General features: G+C 34.4%; 2 protein-coding genes across 2 annotated transcripts; both read right to left on the bottom strand.

The window, feature by feature from the left end:
- Positions 1-993: 993 nt before the first annotated feature.
- Positions 994-13,310, bottom strand: LOC105750170 (vomeronasal type-1 receptor 1-like). The gene is made up of 2 exons (XM_031961708.1): positions 13,246-13,310; positions 994-1,939 (listed from the first exon to the last, which is right to left on the bottom strand). Exons 1-2 carry the CDS (start codon positions 13,308-13,310, stop codon positions 1,018-1,020), a joined length of 987 nt encoding a protein of 328 aa, XP_031817568.1. The 3' UTR covers positions 994-1,017.
- A 9,243-nt stretch (positions 13,311-22,553) lies between these two features.
- Positions 22,554-23,561, bottom strand: LOC116422679 (vomeronasal type-1 receptor 1-like). The gene has a single exon (XM_031961707.1). It carries the CDS (start codon positions 23,544-23,546, stop codon positions 22,554-22,556), a length of 993 nt encoding a protein of 330 aa, XP_031817567.1. The 5' UTR covers positions 23,547-23,561.
- Positions 23,562-24,581: the final 1,020 nt, after the last annotated feature.

Below are 24,581 nucleotides of genomic sequence, written 5' to 3'. Positions count from 1 at the left end.
CTGCCTTTTCTGGTATTTTAAAATATTTGGCTTTGATTTATCAGTTGATATTTGAATTACTTCAATATCATTTTAAAATTCGCTAATTTGTATCACAGGATCTTAATTGTAATAGAGTCAGTAAATATTCAATCTTAAAGCAAAATGACTTATTTTACAATTTCAGATTCTCATACTTTTTAAAAAGAAACTTTCTCTAACTTGTTATTAGCAGTTTTCACCAAATCCACAGGTTTAGATGAGGATACAAATGATATCAAAAAACTTAAGCTTTCTTAAGTTTAAGGTAAAATATGATTTTCTAATTTAATTATCATTTTATAGATCAATTTCTAAAAATATCAGAATTATAATGTTTGAGCTGAGTTGAACTGGTTTTGAAGTAAAATTAAAGACATTATACTAAATTGTTTTGACATATGTTTTATACTAGATTGTAGAAAGAACTTCTAAGACTTTAAAAGTATATGGAATCAGAGAAAAAACTCCTTGTGACGTAATATATCCCTTATGCCAGTTCCAATGAGGGATAGGGTTCACAAAACTTTCTCCTCCCTTTTCTCCAGATTTTTTTCTACAAGATTTGTAGATTACAGATAAAACACAATTTGTTCCTTACTTCATATATAGAAGAAATTGATAGACATTTCTCAGCTGTCCCTCCCTCAGTGTAAATTGTTTTTTTCAACATCCTGTTCCAATCTATAACAAAAATAATTTCTAAAACATAAGAGGAATATTTAATACACATTTCCAGAAGGAGAGTTTAAAATAATCTGAAAGAAGCAAAATAGGGTGGGATCCCAATTAAAGGATACCAAAAAAATTCTAGACTTGATGTTTCTTATGATGAAGATGATTATTACAAATAATGTCTCTTCTAGTTTCTAAGTCATATGACTCTTTGATCCTGTTGTGTACTTACTTGATCTCTTTGTCTTCTTAAAGATATCTACTCTTAGGAGAATAAATAGAACGTTGGGCAAGGAAATATCCAGGAAAACAAGAATCTTGCAATCATTTCTTTTTCCAGAGGGAGAAGAAACGATGGAGAACATGGGAATCAGAGCTGATAAGCACAAATGGGTTGATAGCTGGGAAACATGCAGCCAAGAAAGCTGATGTGGGAATCAGCCACTCGTAATATTTATCAGAAATAAAGAGATAAAATGACAAAATAGAATTGACTGAGTAGAAGGAAACATAGGTGCTCACCAACACTAAAATGGTGTAGGTGGCTTTAGTCTCAGGAGACCTTCTTGACAAATGGCTGGAGCTGTGAATATGCTGGACTTGTTGATGGTGTCTTTGCAGGACAAGCATCAGATAGCTATTGGCTATGACCATAAATACCACACACAAGAAATCAGGAATAGAGAACAAAATTACAAATAGTGAGACTCTGAATGATGCTGAAGCGAATTGTGAACAGAATCCATTATTCCATTCCCTCATGTTACTTCTGTTTGTATGCTTCTGAATAATTACAAATGTATAGACATTTATTAGAATGTGTAGGATCCAGCAGAAAAGGCAGAAGGAGGCAATGTAATTTGAAGCATGAGCTTTGAGTTTTGACCAAATGGAAAAGGTGAAGGGACTGATGGTGATAATCTGAAAACCACTCAGAAAGCAAGTGATAGTGAGAGAAACATTACGGGCAACTCGGTGGAGGAAATGAATCAGTTTACACCAAATGTGATCCAGGAAATTTTTCAGCCCCAAACCAACCATTGTCTGAGGGACTCCCTTGGAAATAAGCACGATGGAATTGGCCATGGCCAAGTGGGAAAAAAGGGAGTCTATGGATCTCAGTTTGTTGCCATTAAAGAAAGTGATGGTATAAAGACAAAGGAGAAAGAAGTTTCCCAGTATACCTGCTCCTATCTGGATGAAAAAGACAATACCTAGAACTAAATCAAGAAAAATAATTTTTTCACTTATTGAAGTAGAAATGCTCTCAGAGGAAGAGACAGATGCAAGGAAGATAAAAAGGAAGGAAGGAAATAAGAAGGAAAGGAGAGAGGAAGGAGGATAAGGAGAAAGGGAGAAAAGAGGGAAGGAAGGAAACAAGGAAGGAGGGAAAGAAAGAAGGGAGGGAGGGAGAGAAGAAGGAAGGATGGAAAGAAGGGTCAGAGAGAGGCAAAGAGGAAAAGAGAAAGGGAGAAACAGAGGGAAGGAGGGAAAAAGGGAAGAAAGAAACAATGAAAAAAGAAACAGAAATAAAGAGAAAAAATAAAAAAGGAAGGAAGGAAGAATGTGGAAAGAGGGAGGGAAAGAGGAAGAAAGGAAGGAGTTTTATAACATTATTCTAGAAGACAATTTTCTATTGATAAATTAAGACAAATCATAATCAACTTGATTGTATTTCCCTAATTTTCCTTTGCTACTGAACACTGGGTAGATACTTACATATTAAAAAGTCACATAGGCAAAGCATCAATATTTATCTACACAAAAAGGAAGAGAGGAAAACATAGAAACAAGGTAAAGGAAAGAGAGGAGGGAGAGAGAAAGACAGATGACAAAGCAAGATAGACACACACAGTGACAGAGACAAAGAGAGAATGATATACAGAGAGAGACAGAGAGACAGAGATATGGGTATATGGGAGGGTACAGAAGGAAAATTGTTATATAAAATAATACAATGAGATATTTCAAGTTATTAAACACTCGAAACACAGAATCATAATTTGAAAATTCACATTTAACAGATTATACTTGAGTCAAAATAGAGTCATGATAGTTTTAATGCCATCGATTTCTATGGAAGGAAAAAGAGTGCCCATCTATCTCTATCTGTTTCTCTGTTGGTTTGTCTGTTCTTTTGTCTCTCTCACTTTATCTCTGTTTTTCTGACTCTTTCTGTATGTATATGTGTCTCTGTCTCTGTCCTTTTGTTTCTCCTTGTTTCTCTTTCTGTGTCTATCTTTGTCTTTCTATCTACATCTAGACACACAGACATACACACACACAAAACAGAATTAGGAAGAGAGATACAATTATGTCATAAGAAATAGTTGAAACATTCATCTGAAGAATTCTCATTCTTTCCACCCTTTGCATTTGGATGATCAGAGTACAAATAAAGGAATCCTGTCAATTTATAAATTCACAATACAAACAGAAATTACTGATACCTGATAATCCAGATGAAACAGAAACAAATAAAGAAAAAATAATTTTAATCCTTTTGTGCTCACTAGAAACTAAAGGTAGAAAAACTTTTAATGAGATCCTCAATTCCCATATTCAGGAGCTAATATGTAATTCACAAAAAATAAAACAAATCATAAACAGAAAAAATAAACGAACAAAACTAAAACAAGCATAGGTAACAAGGTACAGAGAGACAATTGCTTCAAATAAATGATCTCTCTAAATGAGCAATTCACCACTATGGTTGGCCATATTCATTTAAAAAATCCTATAATTAAATAATCCTGTAAATTTTACCTAATTCAAATGGTCCTTTGTATTTTTATTGCTACATGACATTATCCATGTCATTCCTAAATCAGCTCTTTCACTCTCAAATCAAATTCACTTGCATGCCATGGCAACAATCCATGATGTCATGGATCTTAGAGAAAAAAAGGACAAACAAAAACAAACTACATATTACGGGAGGAAAAAAAGATTAAAACTATAGATAATTCTAATTGACATATCCAGACAGGCTATAAAATGTTTCACCATAAATTCCAAAGTACACTCAGGAGTTGGCTTCCTTTCCATTGCTCATGATTTAGTTTTTCTTCAGACTAAGTAGAATCTCCCTCAAATAAAAAGGTTGCGTTAACCTTATCTAGTTGATGTAGGTTGCAACCAATGAGGCTGAATAAGACCTCAACAAAAGTCCATGTCCTTTCTAACAGTCCAGTGTCTTGATGGACCATTGGGTGGGATGTAGTTAAAAAGAGAAAAAAATTAAGTAAACACTCTGGAGGCTAAGCTCTTCTCTGAGACAAGCAGAAAGTAGCATTGATCATTTCTACTTTTTGATTTTGTTCAGGCCTTTTGTTATCCTAAGTAAGCCTTTAGTATACTTGGGTGGGGTTGAATATCTTGTTCATATTCTTGCTTTAACAAACCCCTAGAAACCTAATCTGATGGACTCCTAGTTCCTTCATTAAAAAGAATTTATGTGTGCTCCAATCCCCTGCTAACTTCTTTAGGAAATTAGCCAATTTAATTGAGTTGAGGGTTCATTAGGAACCATCTGATTTATGACAGCAAATTCATTAGGATATAATTAGGATGGTGTTTCCACCCTTATTAATGCTGAATTCTATCAGGGAGCTTAGCCAAAGTCTTTCCCCTTGTTATTGAATAAAACTGTCCTTTGGAACTTAAGCCAGGCAATAGAATGTTAATTAAATCTTTGCCTGTCTATAAATTCTTTTGAGAAATCTGATGACACCAACTGAAAACCCAATATATTTTGTGGATCAAACCACTTCTTCCCATTATTTGATGAATAGCATGAGAGATTGCTGAAACCCCTATATGTTCAGGGTTTCAATATTTTTACACTAAGTACTCATCAGAACCACCATTACAGGGACATTGAAAGAAGAAAAAATAATAAATTCCAATAGAAAATCCATGCCTACACTTTCTCCCCAAAACCTGCAAGGAGTTCTTCCTATAAAAAAATCACTGTTCTCACCTAATGATTTAGGAAGATTTCTATAACTTTGTTATTCATTTTAATGGCATGGTCTTAAATTTCATGAAGAACAATTATGCAAGTAAAGAGATTTTTGAGAAGAAATTAAAGTACTCCAAAGGACAAAAAGATTTGAATTGAAGCAAAAAGAAATTTTTCTGGGATAAGAAATCTTACTTAGGTGATCCAGCTCTGATGTGCTGGTTATATTTTCATCCTTATGTGGATTCAGCAGAATTGCAGTCATCTCATCTCTCAGTTGTTGGGGAAATTAATCTTGAAAGCAGGAGAAACTAGCTGGATCTATTAGCTGCAAGTCAATAATTTCAGAGATTAGGTTAAAAAAAAGAAAACAAACTTATTTGAAAATATCTTAAGATACAACTCACGGGAAAGGGAATGTCCAATTTAAGCATTTGTTTTTTCTTTAGGTAGAAAATCATCCCTAGTCTCTCTAATCCTTTATTGAAAAGTTACATATCTAATAAGCAGTATTCTGCATTTTTTCGCAGTCTAGTAGCAGTAGTATCAGCAATAGCAGTTGATGGAGCTCCTTAGTTCCATGGACAAGCACAAATGGTGGGTAGAACATTTGGTGAAATGCATACTGAGATTAAGAAGCCAGAGCCCTCTCTCTGCTCTTATATCAGATAGTAGTCTCTGAATAGACTCAGTGTCAGAGAAGTGAGAGGGATCTTATGGGAAGTCAATCAGTGGGTGACCCAGACTGCAATTCCACACTTATGGACAACATGGAATTGTAATTATGAAAATTTGCCAGCTTACAAGTATTGATAAGAGGAAGTTTGTTAAGCTTGTTGGGGTTCAAAGGAGACTCCAAAAAAGTTAGGGTCCCAGACTGATGTAGTAAGGTGTCTCAAAAGAATTTGCAACCTGAGACCCATCTTTACCACCACAAGTGATAAAATTTATTAAAATTGTAATGCCAATTAAAGTGGGCTAAGTTCCAAAAGAATTTAGCAAAAAAACAGGAACAAGATCAATTTATAGGAAAAAGTTAGGGATCAGGTGTTTCATGTCCCTGATATGATAATTTTATGGTTTAGAAATAAAAATGAAGAGTGGTCTTATAGAGGAAATTGAGAAGTGGTCTGGTATGTACGTCATCATTGAATTCTATGGCTTAGAAGTGGAGTTGAGGAGTGATCTGCTATGTACCTCATTTCTGTCACAGAAATTTTATTTATTATTGACCAACAAATTGTTATCTGACAGCCAGCATTGTTTGTGGAACAACAGCACTCCCAAGGACAGTGGCTTTAGGATTAAGGCCAGGTAGATTTAGGGTTATTGATACATCCTTTGTAGGAGATACACCACATCATTTTTTCCTTCAAGCTGTTAGGACTCATATTCATTTGATGCTGAGGGATAAAGGTGTCACATTCTGAGGTTGCTTGAGGCTGATAAATGGTGTATAACTGACTTTAAAAAACAAACAAACTGGGACACTAATACATTGTTGGTGGAGCTGTGAACTGATCCAACCATTCTGGAGAGCAACTATGCTCAAAGGATTTTAAAAGTATGCATATGCTTTGATCTAGTAGTGTCTCTGATCCCAAAGAAATCACAAAAAGAGAAAAGGACCCACATGTGCAAAAATGTTTGTAGTAGCCTTTATTGTAGTGGCAAAGAACTGGAAATTGAGTGGATGCTCCTCAGTTGAGAATGATTGAATAAGTTATGGTATACGAATGTTATGGAATAGTATTATTTTGTAAGAAATGACCACCAGGATGATTTCAGGGAGGCCTGGGGAGACTTACACCAACTGATGCTGAGTGAAGTGAATAGAGATAAGAAAATATTGTCTACAGCAACAAGATTATATGATGATCAATTCTGATAGATGTGGCTCTTTTCAACAGAGAGGTGACTCAGACCATTTCCAATGATCTTGGGATGGACAGAGGCATCTGCACTCAGAGAGTACTGTGTGTGCATTGTATTTTTACTTATTTTGGTTGCTGTTTCTTTTTTTGTTTCCTTTACCACTTATTTCGTTTTGATTTGATTTTACTTGTGAAACATGATAACTGTGGAAACATGTATAGAATAATTGGACAAGTTTAAGATATATTAGATTACTTGTTATCAAAAGGAGGCATTAGGAAGAAGGGAGGAAGAAAAAAATTAGAACACAAGGTTTTCCAAGGGCGAATGTTGAAAACTAGCTAAGCATGTGTTTTGCAAATAAGAATCTTTTACAAATTAAAATAAAATTAGAATTAGTTGGAATTCTAAAAAAAGGATGACAAAAATTTAGATTTCTAAATAAATAGAGGAAAAATTGAGTAAGTAATCAAAAAAGATTAAATGATTATAATATAAACTAAAAGATTTCAGAGTTCTGCCTTTACTGGTATTTTAAAATATTTAATTTTTTATTTGTCAATTGATAATTGAATTACTTCAATATTATTGTAAAATTTGCTAACTTCTGCACAGAAACTTAATTGTAATTGAGTCAATAATAATTTCGACATTTTTAGGTCTCTTTTGGCAAACAGAAATAGAAACAAATAAGGAGAGAAGGAAGGCTAGAAGAAAGACAGGAATGGAATGAAGGAATGGAAGAAAAGAGGAATGAAAGAAAAGGAAGAAGGAGGGAAGAAAAAAAGATATTTTTAGAGCCAGAGAAAGATGCAAGAAAGAAACAAGTAAGGAATGAGGGAAAAAAGAAATAGGGAAGAAGGGATAAAGAGAGGAAGGAATGAAGGAGTTTTCCAAAATTATTCTAGGAGACAATTTTCTATTGATAAATTAAGACAAATCATGATCAACTTGATTGCATTTCTTGAACTTTCCTTTGGTAGTGAGCAGAGGGTAGATACTTAAATACTAAGAAGTCATGTAGGCAAAGCCCCACTATTTACCCATACAGAGAGGAAGTGAGGAAAAGATAGAAACAGAGACAATGAAAAGAAAGAGGACAGAGAAAGAGAGAGAAGAGAGAGGTAAAGAGTGATCTGGGAATAAGTTTGTCTACAGAAGGATAATTGCTTTATAAAAAATACACTAAGATATTTCAGGTTTTGAACCATTGTCTCAACACAGAATTATAATTTGAAAATTCACATTTAACTAATACTAAGTCGAAAGAGTCACGATAGTTTTTAATGTCATAAATTTCTACAGAAGGGGAAAGAGTGCCCTGCTGTGTCTCTGCTTGCTTCCTTCTGTCAATTTTTACTTATTTTTTATTCTGCCTCTTTCTCTGTATATCTCTGTCTTTCTCTCTCTGTATTTGTATATCCATTTCTGCCCCTTTATTTCTCTATGACTCTCTTTCCTTCTGGCTCTCTCCATATCTCTCTATCTATACAGATGTTGCTGACAGCTTATAATCTATATGAAGTGAAAATGAATAAAAAAATGAAAAGAAACAAAAAGAAACAGCCTTGATACCTTATGTGCCCACTAGAAACTAAAGGCAGAAACTCTTTTAATGTGATCCTCAGTTCTCATGTCCAGGGCTAATATGCAATACACACAAAACCAAAACAAATCATAAACGTTAAACACACAAAAACAATAGAAAGTGTGAGGGAAAAAATATTAATAACAAATAATTTGAAAAAAGATTCAGAGTTTTCCCCTTTGTGAGGAATGAATAGAGGTTTAGTTTCCACAGAGTCATGAAAATTGAGTTAGAGAAATACAGAGAAATGAAACTTAAATTAGAAAATTGAAACCTAAGAAATGGAGAATAGATTCCTAGAATGTGGAACAAGAAAATAAAAATTAAAAAGGAAAATGTAATTAAAGCAGGGGAATCAGACTTAGAAATGATTGATTGTAAGTAGAAAACACTTACACCTGGGGGTGTAGCTATATTTCTGTGATCAAAGGAGGAGACTTAAACTCACATAGGGGAATTATCATCTTCAGGGAGGATAGCACTCAGCTAATAGGGAATCAGGAGAAGAGCTGAACTATATCCAATGAAACTGAGCATTAAGGGAGGAGTGATGATGGAATCAGGTAGAGATTTATACTCACATGGAGGGAATACTCACTCCTGATAGATTCTGACCTCTGGTACTCAGGCAATTGGGCATCGAGAGAAGGGATTGTATTTTGGATATAAAAAAGGATAGGTATTGATTGCAAGTGGTCCTATTTCATAGGACACCCATCTGCAGTTGTGTAATTAAAGACTTTTAAATTTACCTTTCCTAAGTCCAAATAGAATTGTTTCTCACACCTTCTTCAAAGTCATTAAAAGTTCAGATTTTCTTCTTATAATGACATTATATTAACTCTCAGCATAACCTTACAAGGAATTTAAATTAGGCAAGCTCATACTATTCTGCTCATGCTTGGGGAAGTCCTTTGAACTTAGAGCCTAAAGCTACAAATAGTATGATGTAGATGTCCTTTTCCTATCCAAAAGATACTCATTCCATCATTTTAATATAATCCACCTCCAATCACATTAACCAATTAGATTTGATTGCTATTTAATGGTCTGTGGAGAGCCACAGATAGTGGGGGAACTCTGGGTGAGTTCCCTTCAGCCCAGAGGAAAGCTGCTGACAATGTCTGATTCGGCTCCCCATCTCCCCTAAGGACTGTTGGCCTTCCTGAGAAGTCAGGGGGTGGTGACAACCAGTGTTGTGATTAAAGCAGAGTAATATCAAGTGGTAAAAAATATCAAGTGCACACAATAGCATGTGATCCCACATGCCCAGTATATAGTTAGTATATGTGCAGTGTACTATGGTTTTGTAAGGGTCTTAGGGTATATAAGTCTGAGAGAATTTGGAATAAATGGACTCCAAATTTGACCATCTATGTGAGTCCCGCCTCTTCATTCCTCTTCTAAGACAAAAGATTTGGGCTGGTACTGAGATACTCCAGAGAGCTAGTCTGGACACAACAATGATCCATGGTCCATGTATTTTTCTGAAGAGTATATAAAACATGTCTGTTCACCAAATAATCATCCTATTACTAGTAACCTGCTGGCCTTATTAATAAATGAAAAAATTACCCAGAAACTTTTCGACCTTTTTAAATGTCACAAAAGGTAGGATAAACAATAGATGAAAAAGGAGAGCATTAACAGGAGAAAGATAAAGATTTCAGATGTTTCTTAAAGCACGAAGGCCAGAGGCAATAAACATCAATCAGAGCAACTTAGAAGAGGCATAAATTGAAAGGAGAAATGGGAGAGAAAGAAAGAAGGAAGAGGAGACAAGGAGCAGGGAATAGAGGCAGAAGAACAAGAAGTTTCATTTTGACCAAAAAGACAAAATTCCCATAATCTATAGAAGATAGAAGTAGCAACTATAAATACCCAAAATGCCAGAGAAGTAACGTAAGGAGAGTGGGGTTTAGAAAAATGCTCCTCACAATATGTGCTAATGAAACATCTAGGTTATTCTCAAGCCAGGGACAACAGTTATGGACAGTTGAAAAATCACCTGTTAGGGATGATGAGGTCATGGAGTAGGGGAGAAAATATCAATAAAAACAGGGATGCAGTATGATTCCAAGGAAAAATTCCAAAACTTGTTTCATAGACTTTTCAGGGTCTTCCTTATTCCCTGAAGATAGGAATTCAACAACACTCTAACTCCAATTTTCTCCTGGAAAAAAAATTCTGCTTCTAAGTCCCTAGATATAAAACTGAGATAGAAGAAGAAACTCACCTGATTGTTCTGTGCTTCTAGACTGGAGGAAAGGGCTGAACCTATCAGATTGGGTCACTTTGTACTTGTGTGTGCATATGGAACGGCACAGGCAGATCCCAGTTATAAGGACTACATTATCTGAGTCCATGTCTCTAGAGGTGTGATTATCATGTCATAGGCAGCACCAGTGACATTACTCTGCCAAGGGAAAAAGGGAGATGTCAAAAAAAAGTAAACTTTTGCCTCAGCTGAAAATGCCTTCAAGAATTCCCACTGATTGAGAATTCTCCATCTTCAATTACTAATGAATGATGACAAGGGTCATTAGCTAAACTCCAAGAGGAGAGGAACTTTCTTGGGCTTCAGGAAGGCAGATATGTAGCTGTTAAAGAAGCTGTCACAGACAAAGAAAGGAGAATTAATACTTTAATGTGGTAATTAGTAATGAATATATAACAACAATATAAATAGTGAAAAAATGTAAAAATAAATCTACATTTAACATTTAATATTTCCTAAATAAGGAATGGGTTAAAGAAAAAGAGCAATAGAAACTATATAATATCATATATAAGTGAACATATAGATTAGATAGAACAAACAGAAAAATGGCAAAGATAAAAAAATAACATTTATGAGTGTAGTCATATGTTAGATATGTTATACAAAAGTAGGAGCATTCATACATTTTTCATAGTTACAAATTAGTAATAATTATAATAAGATTAGCTATAATAAAACAGCTAGCATTTATATAGAGAATATGTTTCAGAAAGATGATAATCAAATAATATAATTGATAACTGGTAGATTATATTGTAATATTATCTCCTTGGATTCTAAAAACCACATCAAAATATAAAAAAAAAAAACCTCTCATTATTCTCATTTTAGAGTTGAGGAAAGTGAATCAAACTCAGGATAAGTAATTTAGTCAAAGACATAGAGTTGGAATGATTCAGACCCAGAAGGTTTTCCCTCTTGAAGGACTTTGATCAAACTGGCTATTGAGGCCTAAGCAAATATCTGCAGCCTAGAACTATGATCTTTATACCACTTGAAAAGAAGAGAAAACGATGCAGAAGTGAATTTTGGTGAAAGTCCATGTCATGTCCATTGATCTGCCATTGAAGTGCAGCTTTACTTCCAATAGCATTGGAAGTGGAAAAGGCATGCTAAGTAATTTCAGGGTCAGCAAAGCATCAGTTCCTGAAGTTTTTCCAAACTTTCTTTTGGATTTTTTGTGTGCTAGACCATGGAATAACTGAAATTACTTAATCTTTGGAGAATAATTTCTGTTTTATAGAGATTTGAGAGATCGTGAAGATCAGACAAAATATGTAGACTAAAAACTTGTTAAAATGGAAAACTTTTGAGCATTTCTGAGGAAAAGACCATATCTTTGTAGATTTTTGGAAAAAAATACAATATGCCACAGACACCTATGAATATAAGTTGATTTATGCTATTAACAAGACCTGAATTATACCATTTTAATAAACAGAGGGGGGAAATAATTCTCAGAATCTCAATAGTTTTAAAAGTATCAAGGAATAGAGACATACATAACAAAACAAGGAAATTTGTGTCGATTGCATTCTAAGACTTTTTAAAAGAAAAAGGAAATGAAGGATAAATTAAGAAGGGAATATATTAGTGTAAAAGGAAGAGAATGTAGAACTTGCTACTTCTTATAATTGGAATTAATATAGCATTATATATAAATATATGTATCATAACTATTATATATTTCTGATTGTAAAATTATATAGATGTTGCAATCACACGCACAGACACATAAGATAATGGACATATAAACATAACATATACATGGCTCACTGTGTGGATATTATCGCCCTCATTGCATATAAAATGAATGACATTTGTAATGCATTTCAGACTTATATGGGGCTGAAATGAAAATAAATTATAATCAGAACATTTATCTGGCTTTCTGCTTCTCCAAGAATGTCAACAGTTAGTAGTATAAGGACGGGGAAGGAAGACGTTGATCTATATAAGGGAGAGAGCTGCCAAATCTCCTTCTGTTGGCAACTTTCCAGAAAGAGAAAAAAATAAGAAAGTTTCCTGATTAATTACTCTGGGTCAGAATGTGTGTATGTCTATATATATATGGGCAACTGAGACATTAAAGGCATGGAAGGCAGAAAAGAGGAAAGAAAATTATATACATGCAAATATTTTAAAAGTATCTTTTTAATCACCAAACCCCCTACATAAAAAATAATTTTTTAAATGAAGATTTAAAAAAAACTGACCAGGTTTCAGAAGGTTCTTAGGATGAATCTGACAATCTTTAAAATTCTGTAGTATGATCTTTTGTATACAACTAAGGGGGGAAAAATCTTCTCACAATAAGCTCCCAATGCCTTTAGTAGGTGGGATCTAAATTTCTTTTTAGGAAGCAGAAAGGAGCTTCCTTCCAGCATCAGGAATAGGAAAAGAAGTGAGAGCATCAGCAGTACTCCTCTTCACCTCCTAATACAGGGACAAACAAGAGTCAGAACACCTGTAGGATAGTTCTAATGTGGAGAGGTAGGATTGTGAAGAATTTTCTAATGATTCTACAGGCAAATGATTCTTTGTGAAATTTGAATGCCACTTTTCTATCTGACAAATGGGAAATGATTCAGACTCTTGCCCAAAACAAGGGTGATGAGGAAAAACCAGAGGATATTTATAAGGATTTGATATTGCTTAAATATCACTCAGCATTTTTATGGTAAAAGATGGATATGATGCTTATCACCCTCATCCTTCTGCCCCAAATGCAATCAGAATGAACCATACTAATAACTGCTCTGCAACCATTCTTCTTTAGGAATCTGCACTTGAGTTCCCATGTCTGAATAATAAATAGGTTTCCCTTTTTTCTCTTTCCCTAACCAGGTATCCTCCACAGAGTACACTTGGAGGAATGAGTGGATTCGCAGAGATTTATCTTTAGCCATTATGTGGATTCCTGCAAGGATTCAGGAGTTGACAGATATTGCATCAGGCAGAAGTCTATGTGAGATGACAAAGTCAGGGTTTCAGTGACAGTGTTAAAGTGAAAATTTTCATTAACTCATGCTTTCCACATAGTTTCAGCAGAAAGCATGGAAGCTCTCATGATCCTGAGCCCAAAGTGTTGACTTCCCAAGTCCTATCCTTTATTTTATGTCATATGCTAGGGTCTTTTCCCCAGTTACTCCAGCATTATATATACTCACTATTCCAAATGTTCCCTGTCTTAGAAAGAGTACAGATTGACAGACTCTATGAATGTGCTTTTCTTATAATAACTAGTTAGTCAATAAAAGATGGAAAAGGATCAATATGTGCAAAAAATGTTTGTGGCAGAATTTTTGTACTGACAAGGAACTGGAAATTGAATGAATGCCTCTCCACTGTGAATGACTGAATAAGTTATGGTGTATTAATTTAATGGAATATTATTGTTCATTGTTCTATAAGAAATAATTATCAGGCTGATTTCAGACAAGTCTTTCCAGGCTGATGCTAAGTGAAGTGAGCAGAACCAAGAGAACATTGCCTACAATAACAATAAGATTATATGATCATCAATTGAGATGGACTTGGCTCTTTTCTTGGCTCTAAAATAAGCTAAAACATGAAAAGAATAACCATCATGCTGATATTTAGGGATTGAGGATAAAAGGGAATTATTCTTTGAGAAATCTGCTAAGAGGAAAATTAAGCATAGGTGCATATTTCTTAGAATTAAGATATTATCATATTTTATAGATTTTATTTGTTCTGCTCCTAGATTTTTCCTGGGGAAAGGGATATCATGCTGAATCTTTGCTTTTGAATATGATGCCTTAGAACAGTATGTTAATGAGTTTAGAGGTATACCACTATCCACTTAGAAAGCCTAAATGCCTCAATAAATTCAAATTGTTTACTTTTTTGTGAAAATGTTATAATTATTTGGGTAGTTTGAAAGAAAGGGTTTGACTGAGTTATGTATTATGTGTCATTCAAAAATAAAAATAAAACTGTGTAAAAGGAGTCATAATCTAATACAAATGAACCACAAAGGCAGTAATAACAAAAGAAACATGGGGAAGATGAGTGGTGCTGGAACTTACTCTAATCAAAAATGGAGAAAGAGGGAACTAATATGTGTAGAAAGGTAAAAAACTCTTCTCAATTCATAAAGAAATAAATGGATGAGGAAATAAGGTAAGGGAAAAGGATGAAAGGGACTTTAGAGATATCAAGATTAAGGAATAAGAAGGCAAAATAATGGGTAGTAATAAATTAGAGTAGTAAGGAGGGATAGGACAAATAGAGTAAGAAGGATAGTGAGGAAAAATAGGAAGGAGGGAAATATGTAAAAGTAATCATAATTTAGAATGTGATTGACAAAAATGTATCCATAAAACAGAAATTGATAGCAGATTAAAAATGTGAATTCAACAATTTGTTTTTGGTAAACAAAATAAAAATGAGAGATATACACAAAGGTAATATAAAGGACTGAAGTAGAATTTCTTATATAAAAAAGCACACAGCCATCAAGATCCCAGACAAAATTAGAACAAAAATAGATTTATTAAAAGAGAAAATTGCCATTACATTATCACTAATATTATTTAATATTGTTTTAGATCATTTAAAGTAAGTATGCAGTATAAAATACGTGGGTGTATATCTTTCAAAATGGATAAAGGAACAACATGAACATAAACATAAAACTTTTTTAATGTAAATAATGTTAGATTAAAATTAGTGAAGTAATATATTGTTCATGGGTAGGTAAAGCCAATAGAATAAAATATAACAATTTTACCTAATTCATTTATTCAATGCCATCCTTATTAAATTACTAAAAATCATCTTACTGAGCTAGGAAAAAATTATAGTAACCAAGTTCCTTTGAATGAACAAAAGGTCAGGAACTTCAAGGAAACCAGGGACAAAAAGAAAAAAAGAATAGAGGGAGATTTGTCAGTGTCTGAGTTTAAACTCTAGAATATGGTGAGGATATTGTTGAAGACTAAAATGGATAATTTTGATTAATTTAAATTAAAATTTTCTTGTATAAATAAATCAATATAGACAAGAATAGAAGGAAGGCAGAAAATTAGGAAGATACTTTCCTAAACAGTTTCTCAGGATTTGATTATATTGAAATATTGTTAGGGTAAAGGAAATAACAAGTAGGTTGATTTAGAAAAACAAGAATGGCAACATAGAAAGACTTGTACCAATGAAGGTACTATCCACCTCCACAGAAAGATGTCTGGATCCAGTCACTGGGGAGAGCCACAGGGCCAGCTGTACCCTGATCTGGACAAAGAATGAAGAGGTGGGACTCAGGAGGGTAGTAAACCAGGAGTCCATTTATTCAGTAGTGCACCAGTGCTTATATACCTAAAGTTTACATGATCAGTTACAAATGCTGAAGTATTTAGTTAGATTACTATTATATCTGTATTCTATCAAAGTCAATACATCATACACAGAGGCATTCAGATAACAGATAACAGGATGTCTGTTTCTTTTGTTGTTGTTGTAATTCCAGCAAGTATAGTTTAGTACCAAGGTCAAGGAAGCAAGGAAGTATGACTTAAGATAGTAGGAATTATACAGGCAAGAAGTAACAATACAAGTACAGAAAGTAAGCATGAAACAATCAATGATTTCCACTTATCCTATAAAGAATGTATAGGAAATAATTGTGCTTTGGTACCCTCCATCCATTGGGCTGCGCCATGAAGATGATAAATATTTGTCATCATTGTTGTGATTTCTTTATGTATACACAGCAAGATGAATTCACAGCCACATATACACCACTTCGGCAGCTAAAACATAATCCAATGCTGTTCTGTAATCTAAACCTCATGTGCCAGGGAATCCAATGATTCCTGTAAATTCTGAGTCCTGCTGCTGTTTCATTAGCAATGACTTCAATGCCATTGTAAGGTTCGTTAAAACAATTCCATGATCTATATGCCTTACTGAAGATGTAAGGAATGCAGTAGTTTTTCTGACTCACCATAAAGAGTTATCCCATGAACTCCTTTTTCTATAGCGTGTATTGTGCTGCAAGGGTATTGAAGAGTTATATGTTTGTACACCTGGGTTGACTACACCTAAGGTGCATTGCCCATAATTTATGTAGGTGCTTAGACACTGGAAGGCAATGAGTGAACATATGTCCCAATGTGTGTGACACAATAGGTGGTGTCCACACCACCTATACAATTAAAGATTCTGTTGATCTTCCACAAATAAAACAAATATCCCTTTGGAGCATATACAGAGATTAGTTTAGTGGTGTTTAACAACTGTACTACCTTTTGACTCCATTTAGCAGATGTATTACAGTTTGGTAACAGAAAAGGATGTACATCTGTATTATTCAATTGGTGACACTTGCAGGAAGGAGTTGTTGATGTAGGGGGCTTTCCAACAAAATTCTTGTACTTATTGCCTCGCATTAACATAGTGGAATTCGGAAACCAATAGCTACACATAGTGGGTCATGCTAATACCAGTCTGAAAAGTAACCATAGATTTTGTACGATTGTCACACATTATACATGTAAAATTTGGAGATGTAAAAGAAAGATTGCCACTCACATGAGGCTATGTAAAAGGTCCTATTTGTGCCATTACTTCCAGGTTGATAAACATATTACCATCTGTGATTCATGGCTGAAGGACAAACCTTTGAATTTGGAGACATTCAGAGGGAGCTCTTAGAACCAAGGAGAGAGATAGGTCTCTATTAAAGCTAACGGCCCAAGGAAAAGATAAGACTTAGAAGGAGAAAATAAACGTTTGGATTTTAACAGCTGGCTGCATTTGGAGTGATTATTACTCTGAACCGAAGCTAAGGCTGCCTCCAGAAAACCTCCCCAAGAACTGCTAACAGAGAACCATTATATATTATACAAAAGAAGAAGAACACCACAGGTAAGGCGTGAGCATATCTCGTGTGCACCCAGTGACTGCTTGCTACATCTGGGGAAATACAGGCAAACCTTCTGCCCCAGGCTGTACTTTACACAGGCCCTCTCACTCCCCTGTATTTGGATCCTTTCATATTACTAATCAATCATCATATGTAAAAATTGTGGGAATTATTTCTTTGTCATTCCGTCTGATGGAATAAAACTGATCTACAGGTGACAAGCCATTTTGATGAAAAATAAAAAAAAAAGATTGTATATATAATTATATTTAGTAAAGTTCTAAGGATGCCTGTGGCTCCTCCTTTCTTTTGTTTTTTAAGTAGTTTTGATATCCCTGTTTTTCCATTCTACTATAGCTTATCCTTGGAGACTGAAAGGTATCGCTGTAGTGTTTGATACTAAATTCGGCACAGAAACTCTGAAAATGTTTTGAGGTATATACAGGCCATTATCCCCTAAAGGGATCTGATAATGGCAAACGCCATAACCTCTGTGGTTGCCTTTGTGGTTTCCCTATCCATAGACATAGAAAAAGTAAAACCTGTAAAATAAGTGTCAACAATCACATGAATATATTTTAATTTCCCAAAATGAGAGTAATGAGTAACATCCATTTGCCATAACTCATTGGGTTTATGCCCTTGGATTATAGCTTGGAGGCAAAGGCGGTAGATGAAATGGGACACAAGTCAGACAGGCTTTAACTATTTGCTGTGCTTCTTCTTTAGTAAGAAGACCAAATTGAACTCAAAAAACATGAGCTGATTGATAATATAACTGATGAGAAGAGTGTAGCAGCTTGAAACTGAGGATATATATGACTGACAGCAGTCAGAATAAAATCTGCCACAGAATTACCATGAAATATAGGGACTGGTAACTGTGTGTGTGTGATGGTACACGTAGGACATAACACATACCTAATCTTGATCAGACACAGTTTTGAAGTTGCTGAAAAAGCTGATAAATGTTAGAACTAGAAAATTTTATCTGGGCCATTGAGAAGAGTGACAAAACACCAGTAGCATAAGCTGAATCTGTGACTAGATTACAATCACAAGGGTAAAATTGCAGAGCAAGAATGAGCACATATAGTTTATTTTGCTGGGTAAAGTACATGAGAGGTAACAAACCCTCTTTATTGCTAACTCCATAGAATAAACAAAACATTTATTATTTTTGTTGGCATCTGTGAATACGGTAGGACCTGAAAGTGACTTCTGAAAAGATTTAGTTTCAAAAGTCCATGGCCAAGATATATGTATGTAAGACACAAAGGTAATCCATGATGGAGATTTAGAGCATAAGTTAACAAACATTGCCATTCAGGGAATGCTTGCAAAAAGGAATCAATTTGGGTTTGAGTATATGGAATATATAGAGCATGAGGTATAAACCCTGAAAGTTGTAGGACTCTCCTTATGCCTTTCAATCATATTTGCTGCCAACACAGGATAAATGACTAAACTATGGACAGGCTGAGCCTGGGAAGGAAACCATTCCAGAATTCCTTGTTTTGATGAATAACTGTAGTTGGGCTTTTCTAAGTCTCTTTTAATAATAGTTTGAGTAAGTGCTGTCTCTACTGCCTTCAAGAGCCTGTTTTGCATCTGAGGTTAGTTATCACAGAGAATTTAAATGGGTGTCTCCTCTCAGGACATCATAAAAGATTTCCATTGATCTGTAGTTATGCCTAGTATAGTTTGCAGCCATTGTGTGTCCCCAATTAACTTCTGAAAATCATTTAAAATTTTCAATTTCTCTTTACATAAGAACAATTTTTGCAGGATGAGGAACTGTGACTTAATGGTAAATCTTAAATATTGAATGGAAGCTCTTATTGAATTTTTTTCAGGAGCTATTTGCAAATGATAATGATTTAATGTTTCTATTACAGTCTGTAAACATGTTCCTAGAGATCACGTATTTTTAGCACACCCTAAAATAGTATCCATATAGTATAACGGTATAACTTGTGAGAAAGTTTTTCTTACAGAAGCAAGAGCAACAGTAACATACATCTGACACATGGTGAGGTTATTCTTCATTTCTATTATGAGGTTCCATAGGTTTATACTAGGTATGGAAAAGGCAAATCTATCTTTCTTATGGAAAGGGATAGAATAAAAAGTCTTTTATATCTATTATTCATAATGAGCATCCTTTTAGCAAATTGTGTAAGCAAGGAAATCCAGGTTAAAAAGCTCTCCATTTGTTCATTTGCTTTTCTTAAATCTGTTAACATGCATCATTTACTTGATTTCTTTTTGTAGTGAAAATTGGAGAATTTCAGAGGCTAAGAAAGAGCTAAATATGCCCTGGCTTAGCTGTTCTTCTATCACAGTGTGTAAAGACTGATTTTTTTCCACCCCAGGGACCCACTGTTCCACCCAAATGGGAACATCATTTTTCCAAGTTATAGGTGTAGGCAGCATTATGGGTAATAAGGCTTCTACAGTGACCCTCCCATTAGAAAAGGGTAGTGTTTAATGCCAATCCAATCTTTTCTAACACCTTCCTGCCCTATAAATTTATGGGCACCTTACTGATGACATAAGGTGTTATAATCCCTGTCTTTCCTTCAAATTTCCATTGAATGGGCTGGCTATTTATTTCAGTTGTTGTGGAACCTCCCACTCCAGACATTTGTGCTGGAGCAAGCTGTTTTGACTAATGACGAGGACAACTGAGAGCTTTTATTAGGGTTTTGTCTGCTCATTGAATGATATTTCATTAAAGGCGATTGTAATCATTGGACCATTTTCACTAAGACCCTCAGACAGAAAATACCTTCATCTCTTTTATCAAAATCAGGGTATGTATCTGAATGTTGCAGATCAGGCGAATGAATTAACAAGCACGTTGCTACTGTTTCCCATTTTGTATAGATCTGGAATTGATTGCTCACATTAGTGACTGGTACTTGAGCAATGGTCTCTCCTACCTTTCATATGTTTTTCTTCATTTAGCCATAAAATTTTTATATCCTGCTATTTGTTCAGTTTTGTAGAAAACTGAGAAAAAGGTATGTTACTTTCTATTAAGATAACAGGAAAAGAAAATGAGGAATGTTGGAATGGATGTGGGAAAACTGGGACACTAATTAATACATTGTTGGTGAAGTTATGAACTGATCAGACCATTCTGGAGAGCAATATGGAACTATGCCCAAAAGGTTATCAAATTACACACCTATTGATTCCATAGTGTCTTATTGGACTGTATCCCAAAGAGATAATAAAAAGGGGGGAAGGATCAAAATGTGCAAAAATGTTTATAGCAGTCCTTTTGTAGTAGCAAGGAACTGAAAATTGAGTGGATGCCCCTCATTTGGGAATGGTTGAATAAGTTATGGTATATGCATGTTATAGAATATTATTCTTCTATAAGAAATGATCAGCAGGATAATTTCAGAGAGGCCTGGAGAGACTTACAGGAACTAATGCTAAATAAAGTGAGAAGAGCCAAGACAACATCATATATAGCAACAAGATTATACAATGATTCATTCTGAACAATGTGGATCTTTTCAACGGTGAGGCAATTCAGGCCAATTCCAATGGTACTGTAATGGAGAGAGTGATCTACAACCAAAAGGGACTGAATATAGATCACAACATCCAATTTTTGCTTTTTAGGTTGTTGTTTGCTTGCATTTTGTTTTCTTTTTAATCTGATTTTACTTGCACAGCAGGAAAATTGTGGAAATATGGACAGAAGAATTGCACATGTTTAATATATATTGGATTAATTTCTATCTGAGGAAGGAGATCAGGAGAAGAAAGGGAGACAAAACTTTGGAACACAAGGTTTTGCAAGGGTAAATGTTGAAAACTATCTATACATATGTTTTGAAAATAAAAAGTATTTCCCTCCCTAGAGGCAATTTGAGTTAAGTGACTTGCTCAGGGTCCTACAACTAGGAAGTGTTCAGTGTCTGAGAACAGATGTGAATGTAGATCCTCTTGACTTCAGAGCTGGTACTCTATCCACTGGTCCACCTAGCTGCCCCAAAATAAAAAGCTTTTAAAAACAAAATAAAATTAAAATTACTTGGAGTTCTAAAAGAAAAAATACAATTGATTGAAAACTTTATATTTCTAAATAATTGGAAGAAAAATTGAGTAAATAATTTCAGGAAAAAAGATCAAATTATAAATAAACTAAAAGATTTCACTGTTCTGCCTTTTCTTGTATTTTAAAATATATGTCTTCTGAGTTCAAAGCTGGCCTCAGACACTTAACACTTCCTAATTGTGGAATTCTGGGTAAGTCACTTAATCCCAATTGCCACAACAACAACAACAACAAAATGTGTGTGTGTGTGTGTGTGTGTGTGTCTTTTAACTTATATGATACTTGAATGACTTCAATATCATTGCAAAATTTGCTAACATACCTCACTGAAACTTACTTGTAATGGAGTGAATAATAATTTAGAAATGGTTAGGTCTTTTTTTTGGTAAATATTCAATCTTAAAGCAAAATGACTTATTTTACAATTTTAGATTCTCATAGATTTTACTTTTTTTAAAAAAGAATCTTCCTCTAACTTGTTGCTAGCAGAGTTTTCAACAAGATCACAGGTTAGATGAGGATAGCAAAGGATATTGAAAAGCTTAAGTTCGCTGAAGTTTCAAGTGAGCTATAAGTTATAACACTATTAATAAAAATATCAGAATCATAATGTTTGAGATAGGTTTAGCTCTTTTGAACTAAAATTTAAGAGGTTGAACTGACTTGTTTTTTGATCTGTTTTATAATAGATGGTAGCAAGAACATCTAAGACTTTACAAAATATATGAAATTAGAGAAAAACTACTTGTAACATAATGTACCCCTTATGCTAGCCCTTATGAGGGATAAGCTTCACAAAATTTTCTCCTATCTTTTCTCCAGATATTTTCTACAGTCTTTCTAGATCACAAATAGAACACAATTTACCCCTTCTTATATATCCTTCATATATAAGAAATTGATAGACATTTCTCAGTTGTCCCTCCACCAGTGTAAACAGGTTTTCTCAACATCCCTTTCAATTAATTTCTAAAGGAGAAGGAGAATATTTAATACACATTTCCAGAAGCAGAGGTCAAAATAATCTATAAAATGTGAAATAGGGAGGTTCACAATTAAAAGACACCAAAAAATTCTGAAAAAATGTTCCTCATGATGATGATTGTTACAAATAATATTCCTTCCAATTTCTAAATCATATGATTCCTTGCTCCTCCTGCATACTGACTTGCTCTTATTATCTTCTTAATGATATCTATTCTTAGGAGTGGAAATAGAATTTTGAGCAAGGAAACATCCAGGAAAAGGAGAATCTTGGGATCTTTTCTTTTTCCAGAGGGAATAGAAAATATGGAGAATATGAGAATCAGAAATAATAAGTACAAATGGACTGATGGCTGGGAAACATGCTGCCAAGAAGGCTGATGTGGGAATCAACCACCCATAATATTTATCAGAAATAAAGAGATAAAATGACAAAACAGAATTGACTGAGTAGAAGGAGACATAGGTGCTCACCAACACCAAAATGGTATAGGTGGCTTTAGTCTCAGGAGACCTTCTTGACAAATGGCTGGAGCTGTGAATATGCTGGACTTGCTTATGGTGTCTTTGCAGGAGAAGCACCAGATAGCTGCTGGCTATGACCATAAATCCCACACACAGGAAATCGGGAATAGAGAAGAAAATTACAAATACAGAGATTTTGAATGATGCTGCAGCAAATTGTGAACAGAATCCAATATTCCATACCCTTGTGTTGTTACTTCTTTCTGTATACTTCTGCATATTTCCAAATAAATGAACATTTATTAGAATGTGTAGAATCCAGAAGAAGAGGCAGAAGGGCATAATGTAATTTGAGGCTTGAGCTTTGAGATTTGACCAAATGGAGAAGGTGAAGGGATTGATAGTGATAATCTGAAATGCACTTAGAAAGCAAGTGATAGTGAGAGAAACATTACGGACAACTCGGTGGAGGAAATGAATGACTTTACAGCCAACATTATTAAGGAAAATTTTCAGCCCCAAACCAATCATTGTCTGAGGGACTCCCTTGGAAATAAGCATGATAGAGTTGGCCAAAGCCAAGTGGAAAAAAATGGAATCAATGGACCGCAGCCTGTTGCCATTGAAGAAAGTGATGGTATAATGAGAAAGGAGAAAGACGTTTCCCAGTATACCTGCTCCAGTCTGGATAAAGAAGACAATACCTAGAACTAAATCAAGAAAAATCATTTTCTCACTGATTGAAGTAGCAATGTTCTTAGAGAAAGAGATAGATGCAAGAGAGATAAAAAGGAAGGAAGGAAGGAAGGGAAAATCTTTGTGTCTGTCTCTATGCCTCTCTCTGACCCTCTTTCCTTCTGCCTCTCTGTCTCTATCTACACACACACACATACACACACACACACACACACACGCAGCAGAATTAGGAAGAGAGATACAATTATATTCTAAGAAATAGTTGAGTCATTCAACTGAAGAGTTCTCATTCTTTCTACCCTTTTAATTTGGTTGATCAGAACACAAATAAAGGAATCTTGTTAAAATTATCAATTCACTATTCAAAAAAATTGCTGATAGCTTATAATCTAGATGAAATAAAAACAAATATAAAAGAAATAACCTTTATACCTTTTGTGCTCACTAGAAACTAAAAGCAGAAAAACTTTTAATGTGGTTCTCAATTGCTATGTCCAAGAGCTAATATGTAATTCACACAAAAACAAAACAAATTATTAAGAGAAAACAAATAAAAACAAAACAGTTAACTAGAAACAGAGAGAAAATGGCTTCAAATAAAAGATCTCTCCAAATGAACAATCCACTTCTTTGGGTAGCCATCTTCATTTAAAACATCCTGTAATTCTCTCAATATGTCCAATTCAAATGGTCCTATGCATTATTTCTAAATGAAATCATCTAAGCCATCTCTCCCTCACTTAAATCAAATTCACCTGCATGTTATGACATCATTTCCATGATGTCATGGGTTTTAGAAAATAAAGGACAAACAATAACAAGCTACATATAACAGGAGAAAAAATATTTTAAAAAATATAGATAATGCTGATTAATCCCTACAAGCTGGCCATAAAATGTTTCACCATAAATTTAAATGTACTCTCAGGAGTTAGCTTATTTTTGAACTAGTTTTCATTCAGACTAAGCCAGAATTTCCCTCAAAAAATTTTTTTCAAAGTTATATATATTGGAACCAATGAGAGTGAGTAAGTCCTCAACAAAAGATCATGATCTTTCTAGTAACCT

This window comes from Sarcophilus harrisii, chromosome 3, assembly GCF_902635505.1.
Source record: "Sarcophilus harrisii chromosome 3, mSarHar1.11, whole genome shotgun sequence".
In the NCBI taxonomy this organism is placed as follows: Eukaryota; Metazoa; Chordata; class Mammalia; order Dasyuromorphia; family Dasyuridae; genus Sarcophilus; species Sarcophilus harrisii.
This window is presented reverse-complemented; position numbering and strand designations above follow the sequence as displayed.

Bases quoted from the DNA above. Each gene is read 5' to 3' on its own strand.
- LOC116422679 (XM_031961707.1), bottom strand. From the start codon at position 23,546: ATGATTTTTCTTGATTTAGTTCTAGGTATTGTCTTCTTTATCCAGACT.
- LOC105750170 (XM_031961708.1), bottom strand. From the start codon at position 13,310: ATGGCTAAAGATAAATCTCTGCGAATCCACTCATTCCTCCAAGTGTAC. The intron at 1,940-13,245 runs GTTAGGGAAAGA...TACTTCAATAAG, and splicing joins TACTCTGTGGAGGATACCTG to TGAAAAAATTATTTTTCTTG.